Raw genomic sequence first — 15970 nt, 5'->3', positions numbered from 1 at the left:
ACAAGTTTCTGGTCACGTTGAGCCTGCTATCGAACCCACAAATGCTGATGCTCCAGACACTCAACTAGTCTAAAGAAGGACAGTTTTATTGCTCCTTTAATCAGTACAACAGTTTTCGGCTGTGCTAACATAATTGCAAAAGGGTTTTCTAATGATCAATTAGGCTTTCAAAATAATACACTTGGATTAGCTAACACAACGTGCCATTGGAACACAGGAGTGATGGTTGTTGATAATGGGCCTCTGTATGCATATGTAGATATTCCATAAACAAATCTGCCGTTTCCAGCTACAATAGTCATTTACAACATCAACAATGTCTACACTGTATTTCTGATCAATTTTATGTTGTTTTAACAGACAGAAATGTACTTTTATTTCAGAAACAAGGACATTTCTATGTGACCCCAAACTTTGAATGGTAGTGTAAATATTAGGATGAGGAATTATGGAATATCATTGCTCAGTGATTCGCTTAATACAGAAGTTGTCAGATGACTCAAAATAAAAAAATCTAACTAGGCAAGTCAGTTAAGGACAAATTCTTATTTTCAATGATGGCCTAGGAACAGTGGGTTAACTGCCTTGTTCAGGGGCAGAACGACTGATTTTTTTACCTTGTCAGCTCTGGGATTTGATCTTGCAACCTTCCGGTTACGAGTCCAACGCTCTAACCACTACGCTACTTGCCTCCCCAGATGCTAAGCTACAGGACTGTTTTGCTAGCACAGACTGGAATATGTTCCGGGACTCATCCGATGGCATTGAGGAGTATACCACATCAGTCACCGGCTTCATCAATAATAAGTGCATCGATGACGTAGTTCCCACAGTGACCGTACTTACATACCCCAACCAGAAGCCATGGATTAGAGGAAACATCCGCACTGAACTGAGCTAAAGGGTAGAGCTGCCGCTTTCAAACCCGTACGCTTATAAGAAATCCTGCTGTGTCCTCAGATGAATCATCAAACAGGCAAAGCGTAAATACAGGACTAAGACTGAATCGTATTTCACCGACTCTGACACTCGTCGGATGTGGCAGGGCTTGCAAACTATTACAGACTATTAGAAGGGGAAGCCCAGTCGCGAGCTGCTCAGTGACAAAAGCCTACCAAATTAGCTAAATTACTTCTATGCGCGCTTTGAGGCAAGCAACAGTGAAACATGCATGATGGCACCAGCTGTTCCAGACGACTGTGTGATCACACTCGCCTTAGCTGTTGTGAGCAAGATCTTTGAACAGGTCAACATTTACAAGGCTGCAGGGCCAGATTAATTACCAGGATGTGTACTGCGAGCATGCGCTCACCAACTGGCAAGTGTCTGCACTGACATTTTCAACCTCTCCCTGTCCGAGTCTGTAATTCCAACATGTTTTAAGCAGACCACCACACTGCTTGTGCCCAAGAACACTAAGGTAACCTGCCTAAATGAATACCGACCCGCAGCACTCACATCTGTAGCCATGAAGTGCCTTGAAAGGCTGGTCATGGATCACATCAATACCATTATCCCAGAAACCCTAGACCCACTCCAATTTGCATACCGCTCAAACAGATCCACAGATGATGACATTTCTATTGCACTCCACACTGCCCCTTCCCACCTGGACAAAAGAAACACCGATGTGAGAATGCTATTCATTGGCTACAGCTCAGCGTTCAACACCATAGTACCCTCAAAGCTCATCAGTAAGCTAAGGACCCTGGGACTAAACAGCCATAAGACTTCTGAGCACCTAACCATTGGCTACCCAGACTATTTGCATTGTCCCCTCTCCCCCTCTTTACACCGCTGCTACTCTTTGTTGTTATCATCTATGCATAGTCACTTTAATAACTCTACATGTACACATTACTTCAACTAACCGGTGCCCCCGCACATTGACTTTGAACTGGTTCCCCCCTGTATATAGTCTCACTATTGTTATTTTTCTGCTGCTCTTTAATTACGTGTTGCTTTTATTTGTTATTCTAATCCATATTTTGTATAACTGCACTGTTGGTTAGGGGCTTGTAAGTGAGCATTTCACTGTAAGGTCTACACCTGTTGTATTCGGCACATGTGACTAATACAATTTGTTTTGAAAATTGCCAAAGACTCCAGCCACCCTAGTCACAGACTGTTCTCTCTGCTACAGCACGGCAACCGGTACCGGAGCAGCAAGTCTAGGTCCAAAAGGCTTCTGAACAGCTTCTATCCTCAAGCCATAAAGCTGCAGAACAGCTAATCAAATGGCTACCCCGCACTAATCATGTAGTAACCAAATAAAGTGTTGAACAATATTAATCTATTTAGATTTTAGATTCTTCTAAGTATCAACACCTAACCAGCATGGCTACAACAGCATTCTGCGGCAATACACTATCCCATCTGGTTTGCGCTTGAGATGGTTTGGGATGAGTTGGACTGCAGAGTGAAGGAAAAGCAGCCAACAAGTGTTCAGCATATGTGGGAACTCCTTCAAGACTTTTGGAAAAGCACTCCAGGTGAAGCTAGTTGAGAGAATGCCAAGAGTGTGCAAAGCTGTCATCAAGGCAAAGGGTGGCTACTTTTCAAGAATCTAAAATCTAAAATATATTTAGATTTGTTTAACACTTCACTGGGTACCTACATGATTCCATATGTGTCATTTCTTCACTACTATTCTACTATGTAGAAAATAGTAGAAATAAAGAAAAACTCTTGAACGACTAGGTGGTGTCCAAACCTTTGACAATTGCTGTATATCAAAAATGTCCCTAAATGCAATTTTTGAGCTTAAATAATGAAACAAAATGAAGCAAAAATTAACCATAGCACTAAAGTTCCCTGAAGGACAAGGATTAAGATAGAATAAAATATTCAAGTTATATTTTGGGGTCTCATTTTTATTCAAATTCACAATATCTGTGAATAATATAATTTTGGGAATGTTTACATATTCGTGAAACTTACATTCTTTCAATAATGAATGTTCAAAGAATTTGAATGATTCAGTTTACCTTTATTTCACATCAATAGGCAAACTGTCAAGTGAAAGAAGGTAAACTTTTGAAAATATTGATTTCAGATATGATATCCAAATGAAAGTTTAACACATCTTATTGTACAAATAAGACGTATGGTCGGTATGTAGGATGCCTTCAACAGATCTTCACTTTTTAGAAATGGGAATGTATGCCATTTGCCTCATTGCTGATGAAAAGATTCACTGCATGGTCATGGATGTCTGTTCCTTTCGTTGTCCTTCTGCAGAACACAATGGCAATGGTAAGACTAGTAAAACAATCAACATGATTCATAACCTTTATGCTAAAAACAAAGGCCCCTGATGTTTGAGCACCACACCTATGAAGTAAGACGGGGGAATAATGGGGCGTTAAGAAACAATCCAATCAAATATATAAATGTCGCCTGTACATTTATAATTGAGCTCAGTACACATTTTTTCAAACCAAAAACAATTATTGTAATTTACCTTATAGCTCTCTATGCATCTCCAATGTTGAGTTCCCATGGACTGTTGACCATCCTCAAAATCGTGTCACTTGGATTGGAATAGCGATCTCCTGATGATATACTGTCAACTGATGTAATGACAAAAACATACTCTTAGAATAGCACCAAAAACAGCTAGAAACACTTTTATATAAAGGTTCATGAGCAAGCATAAAAAAAAAAATAGTAAGCATGTATTTTGTATTACAATTAGGGCAGCACAATATTGGCAACAAATCGAATTGCAATTTTTTGGACCAAATATTGCAATTTTACTTGGGATTATATACTGAACAAAATATTAACGCAACATGCAACAATTCCAAACATTTTACTGAGTTACAGGTCAAATGAGGAAATCAGTCAATTGAAATAGATTCATTAGGCCCTAATACAGATACCTTAAAAACATGGGCCTCACAATGGGCCTCTGGATCTCGTCACGGTATTTTTGTGCATTCAAATTGCTATTGACAAAATGTAATTGTGTTCATTGTCTGTAGTTTATGCCTGCCCATACCATAATGGCACCGCCACCATGAGGCACTCTGTTCACAATGAAAATTTGGCAGACATCAGCAAACGGCTCACCCACACGATGCCATACACATTATCTGCAGTTGTGAGGCCGGTTGGATGTACTGCCAAATTCTCTAAAACAACAATGGAGGCGGTTAATGGTAGAGAAATTAACATTCAATTCTCTAGCAACAGCTCTGGGGACATTCCTGCAGTCAGCATGCCAATTGCACGCTCCATAAGCTACAGACAACAAACACAATTGGATTTTATCGATAGCAATTTGAATCCACCAAAAAAACGTGATGTGATCCTGAGGCCCATTGTGAGGACAATTTTTTATGGTATCTGTGACCAAACTTTTTGTTGCCACAGATATAAAACTTCACATTTTAGAGTGGCCTTTATTTGTACCCAGCAAAAGGTTAATCTGTGTAATGATCATGCTGTTTAATTAGCTTCTTGACATGCCACACTTGTCAGGTGGATTGATTATCTTGGCAAAGGAGAAATGCTCACTTACAGGGATGTAAACAAATTTGAGAGAAATATGCTTTTTGTGCACATAGAAAATTGATGGATGTTTTATTTTACATGTTGCGTTTATATTTTTGTTCAGTGTAGATCAAAACACTTCGGTAAACTTTTGGAATCATATAAATGGATGATCATTAGAATGATCATAGTGAAGCCCCAAAATTGCCCTCCCTGGAAGCCTGTGTTTCAGACAGAAGGAAGTGGATGGCGGCAAATGTTCTACTTTTAAACTCAGACAAAACAGAGATGCTAGTTCTAGGTCCCAAGAAACAAAGAGATCTTCTGTTGAATCTGACAATTCATCTTGATGGTTGTACAGTTGTCTCAAATTTAACTGTGAAGAACCTTGTCATTACTCTGGACCCTAATCTCTCTTTTGACTAACATATCAAGACTGTTTCAAGGACAGCTTTTTTCCATCTAAGTAACGTTGCAAAAATGTGAATCTTTCTGTCCAAAAATGATGCTGAAAAATGTATCCAAGGTTTAGTCAATTCTAGGTTAGACTACTGCAATGCTCTACTTTCCAGCTACCCGGATAAAGCACAAACTTCAGGCTAGGGCTGATTTCAAGGTTTTACTGCTAACCTACAAAGCATTACATGAGCTTGCTCCTACCTATCTTTCCGATTTGGTCCTGCCGTACATACCTACATGTTCGCTACAGTCACAAGACGCAGGCCTCCTTACTGTCCCTAGAATTTCTAAACAAACAGCTGGAGGCAGGGCTTTTCCTGTAGAACTCAATTTTTATGGAATGGTCTGCCTATCCATGTGAGAGACGCAGACTCGGTCTCGACCTTTAAAGAAAAAAATAAGCAAACACGTTTGGTGTTCGCCTAAAGGCATGTGGGAGACTCCAAAAACATATAAAAGAAGGTACTCTGGTCAGATGAGACTCAAATTTAGCTTTTTCTCCATCAAAGAAAATGCTATGTCTGGAGCAAACCTAACATCTCTCATCACCCCAAGAAAACCCCATGCTGTGGGGATGTTTTTCATCGGCAGGGACAGGGAAACTGGTCAGAATTGAAGGAATGATGGATGGCGCTAAATTCAGGGAAATTCTTGAGGGAACCCTGTTTCAGTCTTCAAGAAATTTGAAACTGCGAGGTAGGCTCACCTTCCAGCAATACAATGACCCTAAGCATACTGCTAAAGCAACACTCAAGTGGTTTAAGGGTAAACATTTAACCTTTCTAGCGCAGGCATTCTGCTAGCGACCCACCTCGACAAAATCCGGTGAAATTGCAGAGCGCCAAATTTAAAATACAGAAATGGTCATAATAAACATTCATAAAAAATACAAGTGTAATACATCGGCTTCAAGATTAACTTCTTGTTAATCCAGCCGCTTTGTCAGATTTCAAAAAGGCTTTACGGCGAAAGCATACCATGCGATTATCTGAGGACAATGCCCCGATTACAAAAGCATACAAACATTTTACAACCAAGTAAAGGAATCACAAAAGTCAGAAATAGCCATAAAATGCATCACTTACCTTTGAAGATCGTCATATGGTTGCAGTTCCAAAAGTCCCAGCTACACAATAAATGTTTGTTTTGTTCATTAAAGTCCCTCTTTATATCCCAAAACCTCTGTTTTGTTGGTGCGTTTTGTTCAGTAATCCACTGGCTCAAAGGCGGTCAAAACATGCAGACGAATACATCCTAATAGTACCGGTAAAGTTCATAGAAACATGTCAAACGATGTTTATAATTAATCCTCAGGTTGTCAATTGTCTAAATAATCGATTATATTTCAACCGGACAATAGCGTATTCAATAGAAAGGAAAAACAACGAAGGGCCAGCTCTGCATTCTTCCTCAGTCCACTGACAGAAAGGTCTCATTCCACTTCATTTTTTAGAAAACAAGCCTGAAACAATGTCTAAAGACTGTTGACATCTAGTGGAAGCCATAGGAACTGCAATCTGGGTCCTAACCCATTAGATACTCTATAGGCATTCAATTGAAAATACCCACATCAAAGAAATCCCACTTCCTGGATGGATTTTCCTCAGGTTTTCGCCTGCCATATCAGTTCTGTTATACTCACAGACATTATTTTAACAGTTTTGGAAACTTTAGAGTGTTTTCTATCCAAATCTAATCCAATTATATGCATATCCTAGCTTCTGGGCCTGAGTAACAGGCAGTTTACTTTGGGCACGCTTCTCATCCAGACGTCGAAATACTGCCCCCAAGCCTTAAGAAGTTTTAAATGTCTTGGAATGGCCTAGTCAAAACCCAGACCTCAATCCAATTGAGAATCTGTGGTATGACTTAAAGATTGCTGTACACCAGTGCAACCCATCCAACTTGAAGGAGCTGGAGCAGTTTTGCCTAGAAGAATGGGCAGAAATCCCAGTGGCTAGATGTGCCAAGCTGATAGAGACATAACCCAAGAGACTTGCAGTTGTAATTGCTGCAAAGGGTGGGTCTACAAAGAATTGACTTGGGGGGGTGGTGAATAGTTATGCATGCTCAAGTTTTCTTTTTTAAAAATCTTATTTCTTGTTTGTTTCACAATAAAAAATATTTAGCATCTTCAAAGTGGTAGGCATGTTGTGTATATCAAATGATACAATCCCCCCAAAATCCATTTTAATTGTAGGTTGTAAGGCAACAAAAAATGCCAAGGGGGTGAATACTTTCGCAAGCCACTGTAAAAATATACAAAACGTGGATTTTATATTAAGAAGCAAAGTGGTAAGCTTGTTTGGAAAAATCTGTTGACTGTATTTCATTTACATTTACATTTAAGTCATTTAGCAGACGCTCTTATCCAGAGCGACTTACAAATTGGTGCATTCACCTTATGATATCCAGTGGAACAACCACTTTACAATAGTGCATCTAAATCTTTAAGGGGGGGGGGTTAGAAGGATTACTTTATCCTATCCCAGGTATTCCTTAAAGAGGTGGGGTTTCAGGTGTCTCCGGAAGGTGGTGATTGACTCCGCTGTCCTGGCGTCGTGAGGGAGCTTGTTCCACCATTGGAGTGCCAGAGCAGCGAACAGTTTGGACTGGGCTGAGCGGGAACCATGCTTCCTCAGAGGTAGGGGGGCCAGCAGGCCAGAGGTGGATGAACGCAGTGCCCTTGTTTGGGTGTAGGGCCTGATCAGAGCCTGAAGGTATGGAGGTGCCGTTCCCCTCACAGCTCTGTAGGCAAGCACCATGGTCTTGTAGCGGATGCGAGCTTCAACTGGAAGCCAGTGGAGAGAGCGGAGGAGCGGGGTGACGTGAGAGAACTTGGGAAGGTTGAACACCAGACGGGCTGCGGCGTTCTGGATGAGTTGTAGGGGTTTAATGGCACAGGCAGGGAGCCCAGCCAACAGCGAGTTGCAGTAATCCAGACGGGAGATGACAAGTGCCTGGATTAGGACCTGCGTCGCTTCCTGTGTGAGGCAGGGTCGTACTCTGCGAATGTTGTAGAGCATCAACCTACAGGATCGGGTCACCGCCTTGATGTTAGTGGAGAACGACAGGGTGTTGTCCAGGATCACGCCAAGGTTCTTAGCACTCTGGGAGGAGGACACAAGGGAGTTGTCAACCGTGATGGCGAGATCATGGAACGGGCAGTCCTTCCCCGGGAGGAAGAGCAGCTCCATCTTGCCGAGGTTCAGCTTGAGGTGGTGATCCGTCATCCACACTGATATGTCTGCCAGACATGCAGAGATGCGATTCCCCGCCTGGTTATCAGAAGGGGGAAAGGAGAAGATTAATTGTGTGTCGTCTGCATAGCAATGATAGGAGAGACCATGTGAGGATATGACAGAGCCAAGTGACTTGGTATATAGCGAGAATAGGAGAGGGCCTAGAACTGAGCCCTGGGGGACACCAGTGGTGAGAGCGCGTGGTGCGGAGACAGATTCTCGCCACGCCACCTGGTAGGAGCGACCTGTCAGGTAGGACGCAATCCAAGCGTGGGCCGCGCCGGAGATGCCCAGCTCGGAGAGGGTGGAGAGGAGGATCTGATGGTTCACAGTATCAAAGGCAGCAGATAGGTCTAGAAGGATGAGAGCAGAGGAGAGAGAGTTAGCTTTAGCAGTGCGGAGAGCCTCCGTGACACAGAGAAGAGCAGTCTCAGTTGAATGCCCAGTCTTGAAACCTGACTGATTAGGATCAAGAAGGTCATTCTGAGAGAGATAGCAGGAGAGCTGGCCAAGGACGGCACGTTCAAGAGTTTTGGAGAGAAAAGAAAGAAGGGATACTGGTCTGTAGTTGTTGACATGGGAGGGATCGAGTGTAGGTTTTTTCAGAAGGGGTGCAACTCTCGCTCTCTTGAAGACGGAAGGGACGTAGCCAGCGGTCAAGGATGAGTTGATGAGCGAGGTGAGGTAGGGGAGAAGGTCTCCGGAAATGGTCTGGAGAAGAGAGGAGGGTTGTATGCTGTATGCTGTTGTTTGGTCCATGCATGCAGAGTGAATCTTGAGCACGAGGAACTATCTGCTTGAGTGACTGTGTGGGGTTTGGTGTGTGGGATTGGGATTGGGAAGCGGCCAAAAGACGAGCAATAAATCAAAAGAAAAAATAATTGTTACAGAAGGGGCGTTTCAAAATATCGCAGCCTCTTCCTATATGGATATTGAGCATGCAACAGTTGTATTAATTGTGCAGCCCTTATTACAATGAATAACAATTACAATTACATTTAAATGGTTAACATTTATAACAATTCATAAAGAATTTATAAACTTAAAATGGCTTATAGAAAAACATTACGTTTTATAAAGTGAGTCTTAGAAATGATTACTATGGATAAAAAACAGATTTATAACCAATGTATTAATAGCTTAGTGTGTTACCCACATCAGGGAGCTTGATCTTCATAGCAATGCTGCCTGCTGTTGCTGCAACAACTGATGCAGAAACTTCATGTTTGGAATTTGTGTCATGTTTCTGGTAAAACCCCAAAAGGAATGCCATGCCTGGAATGTACTTCTCAATACTAAAGGAGAAAGAGATGATGTAGTTATTTTAGTTATTTGACTTTTGTTTAAGCAGGGGGAAATCCCATTGAGACCAATGTATATTTTACAAGGGAGACCTGCATTACAAAAGCAGCAAGTAGTTAGTGACACGATACATCAATCAAGGTGGGAGCACAGCAAACACAAAAATACAAAACAAAAAAACATGCACATTACTCTGAACTGCCCAAAAAGGCACTAATGCATCAAAGTGTAGGGTATTTAAAATCTGTTCCATGTGTGGTGTGTAAAAACAATCTAAATCTGTAGTAACAGAAGGAATTTGAAGAGTTCCCATACCCGCTCACAGCAATGGCTATCTCGTACTTCTGTAAATTAGCAATGATATAAGGTAACACGGGAGTTTTTGCATAAGAGTTTAATAAATTAACAGGATGCCATGTTCAGATCTACGCATTGCCAATAATGGCCAGCTCCCTTTCTGACCCGGAGAATGGCGCAGCATTGCATAGCAGATGTTTCTTGACCAACTAACTTTTGTATATAATGTATCCGCCATCGTTTCCTATGACCGAAAAGAGGTTCTGGACATCAGAACAGCGATCACTAACCTCGATTTAGATGAAGATTTCTACTTTAACAAGTCAGAGAAGCTGGACATACTGCTCCCCCCGGACCAGGCCCTAATCCCAGAACATGGGAGGGGACTGAGCCCCCGTGTTGAGGGTCAGTGTGGCTGATGTTTTGTTGCCTAGCCTCACCACCTGGGAGCGGCCTGTCAGGAAATCCAGGATCCAGTTACAGAGGGAGGTGTTCAGTCCCAGGGACCTTAGCTTAGTGTTGAGGTTGGAGGACACAATGGTGTTGGACGCTGATCTGTAGTCAATGAAGAGCATTCTCACGTAGGTGTTCCTTTTGTCTAAGTGGGAAAGGGCAGTATGAAGTGCAATAGAAATTGCATCATCTGTGGATTTGTTGGGGCGGTATGCGATTTGGAGTGGGTCCAGGGTGTCTGGGATGATGTGTTGATGTGAGCCATGACAGAGCATTTCAGGGCAACAGATGTGAATGGCATGGGGCGATATTCATTTAGACAGGTTACCTTGGTGTTCCTGGGCATAGGGACTATGGTGGTCTGTTTGAAACATGCAGATATTGCAGACTGGGTCAGGGAGAAGTTGAAAATGACTGAAGACACTTGCCAGCTGGTCAGCACGTTTTTAATTTTTTATTTCACCTTTATTTAACCAGGTAAGCTAGTTGAGAACAAGTTCTCATTTACAACTGCGACCTGGCCAAGATAAAGCAAAGCAGTGCGACAGAAACCACAACACAGAGCCATAGTAGCAAAGTAATTACAATTTAGCAGATTAACGATGGAGTGATAGATGAGCAGATGATGGTGTGTAAGTAGTGATACTGGTGTGCAAAAGAGCAGCAAAGTAAATAAAAGCAATATGGGGATGAGGTAAGTAGATTGAGTGGGCAATTCACAGATGGACTATGTACAGCTGCAGCGATCGGTTAGCTGCTCAGATCGCTGATGTTTAAAGTTAGTGATGGAAATGTAAGTCTCCAGCTTCAGCAATTTTTGCAATTCGTTCCAGTCACTGGCAGCAGAGAACTGGAAGGAAAGGCAGCCAAAATAGGTTTTGACTTTGGGGATGACCAGTGAGATATACCTGCTGGAGCGTGTGCTACGGGTGGGTGTCGTTATCGTGACCAGTGAGCTGAGATAAGGCGGAGCTTTACCTAGCATAGACTTATAGATGACCTGGAGCCAGTGGGTCTGGCGACAAACATGTAGTGAGGGCCAGCTGACTAGAGCATAAAGGTCGCAGTGGTGGGTGGTATAAGGCGCTTTGGTAAGAAAATGGATGGCACTGTGATAGACTGCATCCAATTTGTTGAGTAGAGTATTGGAAGCTATTTTGTAGATGACATCGCCGAAGTCGAGGATAGGTAGGATAGTCAGTTTTACTAGGGTAAGTTTGGCAGCGAGAGTGAAGGAGGCTTTGTTGCGAAATAAAATGCCGATTCTAGATTTGATTTTGGATTGAAGATTACATTTACATTTACGTCATTTAGCAGACGCTCTTATCCAGAGCGACTTACAAATTGGTGCATTCACCTTATGATATCCAGTGGAACAACCACTTTACAATAGTGCATCTATATCTTTTTGGGGGGGAGGGTGGGGGGGGGGGTTTAGAAGGATTACTTAATCCTATCCTGGGAGGTTCAGCTTGAGGCCATGTTTGATATGCGTCTGAAAGGAGAGTTTACAGTCTAGCCAGACACCTAGGTATTTGTAGTTGTCCACGTATTCTAGGTCAGAACTGTCCAGAGTAGTGATGCTAGTCGGGTGGGCGGGTGCAGGCAGCGAACGGTTGAAAAGCATGCATTTGGTTTTGCTAGAGTTTAAGAGCAGTTGGAGGCCACAGAAGGAGTGTTGTATGGCATTGAAGCTCGTTTGGAGGTTAACATAGTGTCCAAAGAAGGGCCAGATGTATACAGAATGGTGTCGTCTGCATAGAGGTGGATCAGGGAATCACCCGCAGCAAGAGCGACATCGTTAATGTATACAGAGAAAAGAGTCGGCCCGGGAATTGAACCCTGTGGCACCCCCATAGAGACTGCCAGAGGTCCGGACAACAGGCCCGTTTTGACACACTGAACTCTGTCTGCGAAGTAGATTGGTGAACCAGGCGAAGCAGTCATTTGAGAAACCAAGGCTATTGAGTCTGCCGATAAGAATACAGTGATTGACAGAGTTGAAAGCCTTGACCAGGTCGATGCAGATGGCTGCACAGTACTGTCTTTTATCGATGGCGGTTATGATATTGTTTAGTACCTTGAGGTGCACTAATGACAAGCTCGGAAACCGGATTGCACAGTGGAGAAGGTACGGTGGGATTCGAAGTGGTCAGTGATTTGTTTGTTAATATTAGAGATTGCGCAACTGCTGTCCTTGATCAGCCACGACTGACACATAGGATATTACAGTTCTTCAGGTCCCGTTGATAGGATAGTCTGGTAAGGAGCTTGTCTAGTTCGTTCTCCAGTAAGTGTACATTTGCCAATAGAACACCTCCGTAGTTTTATCAGGCTGCCCCCACATCGGCCTTAAATTACCATATTTTCCTCTTCCGAGTGTCGGGGATAATGGCCTGGTCCCAGGTGAGCAGTATGTCCTGTCATTGAAGTAGAATTCTACATCCAAATTGAGGTTAGTGATCACTGTTTTGATGTCCAAAAGCAATTTTTGGTCATAGAGAATGATGGGCGAAACATTATTAAACATTTTTTTAAGATCATCACAAAACGGAGCCCATAAAACGGCCACTATACATGCCAGCACCATTTAGACTCCAACACCATCATTAAGTTTGATGATGACGCAACGGTGGTAGGCCTAATCACTAGCAACGATAAGACAGCCTCTAGGGAGGAGGCCAGAGACTTGGCAGTGTGGTGCCAGAACAACAACCTCTCCCTCAACTTCAGCAAGACAAAGAAGCTGATTGTGGACAACAGGAAACGGAGGGCCAAGCATTCTCCAATTCATATTGACGGGGCTGTAGTGAAGCAGATTGAGAGGTCAAGTCCCTCTGTGTCCAAATCACTAAAGATCTTTCATGGTCAACACACACCAAAACAGCCATGAAGAGGGTACAACAACCCCTCCTCCCCCTCAGGATTCTGAAAAGATTTGACATGGGCCCTCAGATCCTCAAAAGCTTCTACAGCTGCACCATTAGGAGCATATTGACTGTCTGAATCACTGCTTGGTATGGCAACTGTTCGGTATCTGACCGCAAGACACTACAGAGGGAAGTGCGTATAGCCAGTACATCATTGAGGCCCTGCCATCCAGAACCTCTATACCAGCCTGTGTCATAGGAAGGCCCTAAAATGTTCAAATACTCCGGCCACCCAAGTCATAGACTGTTCCCTCTGCCACCTCACGGCAAGTGGTACAGATGCACCAAGTCTGAAACCAACAAGACCCTGAACAGCTTCTACCCCCAAGCCATAAGACTTCTGAATATTTAGTTAAAGAGTTAACCTGTTGGGGATAGGGGGCAGTATTTTCACTGCCGGATAAAAAACGTACCCGATTTAATCTGGTTAAACTCCTGCCCAGTAACTAGAATATGTAAATAATTGTTTGATTTGGATAGAAAACACAATAAGGTTTCTAAAACTGTTTGAATGGTGTCTGTGTATAACAGAACTCATATGGCAGGCCAAAACCTGAGAAGATTCCAAACAGGAAGCGCCCTCTCTGACCATTTCTTGACCTTCTTTGTCATCTCTATCCAAAACAAAGGATCTCTGCTGTAACGTGACATTTTCTAAGGCTCCCATAGGCTCTCAGAAGGCGCCAGAACGTTGAATGATGACTCTCCAGTCTCTGGCTGAAAAACAGTAGGGCATTTGGTAAGTGGTCAATCTGAGAACAATGAGACGGGCGTGTGCACATGAGGAGTCCATTTTACTTTCTCTGTCTTTGAACGAAAACAACGACTCCCGGTCGGAATATTATCGCTTTTTTACGAGAAAAATCGCATACAAATTGATTTTAAACAGCGTTTGACATGCTTCGAAGTACGGTCATGGAATATTTTGATTTTTTTTGTCACGAAACGTGCCGGGCGCGTCACCCTTCTTTACCCTTCGGATAGTGTCTTGAACGCACGAACAAAACGCCGCTATTTGGATATAACTATGGATTATTTGGAACCAAACCAACATTTGTTGTTTAAGTAGAAGTCCTGGGAGTGCATTCTGACGAAGAACAGCAAAGGTAATCCAATTTTTCTTATAGTAAATCTGAGTTTGGTGAGTGCCAAACTTGGTGGGTGTCAAAATAGCTAGCCTGTGATGGCCGGGCTATCTACTCAGAATATTGCAAAGTGTGCTTTCACCGAAAAGCTATTTTAAAATCTGACACCGCGATTGCATAAAGGAGTTCTGTACCTATAATTCTTAAAATAATTTGTTTTTTGTGAACGTTTATCGTGAGTAATTTAGTAAATTCACCGGAAGTGTTCGGTGGGAATGCTGGTCACATGCTAGTCACATGCTAATGTAAAAAGCTGTTTTTTGATATAAATATGAACTTGATTGAACAAAACATGCATGTATTGTATAACATAATGTCCTAGGAGTGTCATCTGATGAAGAACATCAAAGGTTAGTGCTGCATTTAGCTGTGGTTTTGTTTTTTGTGACATTATATGCTAGCTTGAAAAATGGGTGTCTGATTATTTCTGGCTGAGTACTCTGCTGACATAATCTAATGTTTTGCTTTCGTTGTAAAGCCTTTTTGAAATCGGACAGTGTGGTTAGATTAACGAGAGTCTTGTCTTTAAAATGGTGTAAAATAGTCATATGTTTGAGAAATTGAAGTAATAGTATTTCTAAGGTATTTGAATAACGCGCCACGGGATTCCACTGGCTGTTGAGTAGGTGGGACGATTTCATCCCACATACCCAATTCAGCACATCTGGGACATCATGTCTCGCTCCATCCACCAACGCCACGTTGCACCACAGACTGTCCAGGAGTTGGCGGATGCTTTAGTCCAGGTCTGGGAGGAGATCCCTCAGGAGACCATCCGCCACCTCATCAGGAGCATGCCCAGGCGTTGTAGGGAGGTCATACAGGCACATGGAGGCCACACACACTACTGAGCATCATTTTGACTTGTTTTAAGGACATTACATCAAAGTTGGATCAGCCTGTAGTGTGGTTTTCCACACACTAATTTTGAGTGTGACTCCAAATCCAGACCTCCATGGGTTGATAAATTGGATTTCCATTGATTATTTTTGTGTGATTTTGTTGTCAGCACATTCAACAATGTAAAGAAAAAAGTATTTAATAAGATTATTACATTCATTCAGATCTAGGATGTGTTGTTTAAGTATTACCTTTATTTTTTTGAGCAGTATAGAATAGAGTCCAATTAGATGATTAAGGTGTGGTAACTATGTTTTGTATATATCTTTTTGTTTGTGTTTTATTCTTAATTTAATTTTCTTTGACACTTAGGAAGTGATACTGCCACAAACAAGTGCCGCGACGCCGCTCATTTGGGGAAGAAATGTAATGATGTATTGCGTGAGTGTTGTGCATTATTAACGTCTAAGTCACTGCCTAGATCCACCAGTCTGGACAACTGGACGACCGGTCCGGAAAGATGATCCACAACCAGGCCATCCCATGGCCATTCTTTTGGTGGGTTGCAACTTGCAGAATCCTTCCAAGATTGAACCCACCAGAGGGGGACTGTCATGACTATTGTGTGAGGATCCAAATAGGTCAGATCAACTTTGCAATAAATAACTTCAACCAAACCCCCTCTCACCCGCAGAGGGGGGGGAGGAGGGAACTGGTGGGGGTTAACACCTCACACCCTTTGGAAATCAACAGTCAGCATCTCTCTCCAATGTTCACCAGAGGAATGTGACTTTGTTTCACATAC

At 42.6% G+C, this 15970-nt stretch overlaps 1 protein-coding gene across 1 annotated transcript in view; it reads right to left on the bottom strand.

Moving 5' to 3' along the window:
- Positions 1 to 2974: 2974 nt before the first annotated feature.
- The window catches only part of vtg3 (vitellogenin 3, phosvitinless), a 36447-nt gene continuing 23451 nt past the window's right edge, over positions 2975 to 15970 (bottom strand). Inside the window, exons 26-28 of the mRNA XM_029706298.1 lie at positions 9355 to 9493; positions 3464 to 3572; positions 2975 to 3234 (exon numbers count right to left, since the gene is read on the bottom strand). Of these exons, the coding sequence (XP_029562158.1) occupies positions 3519 to 3572; positions 9355 to 9493 (193 nt within the window). The 3' untranslated portion in view covers positions 2975 to 3234; positions 3464 to 3518. The remainder of the gene's footprint in view (positions 3235 to 3463; positions 3573 to 9354; positions 9494 to 15970) is intronic.

Source organism: Salmo trutta, chromosome 22 (genome assembly GCF_901001165.1).
Source record: "Salmo trutta chromosome 22, fSalTru1.1, whole genome shotgun sequence".
Classification (NCBI taxonomy): domain Eukaryota; kingdom Metazoa; phylum Chordata; class Actinopteri; order Salmoniformes; family Salmonidae; genus Salmo; species Salmo trutta.
Note: the sequence above shows the minus strand (reverse complement) of the source record. Positions and strands in the feature narration are given on the sequence as shown.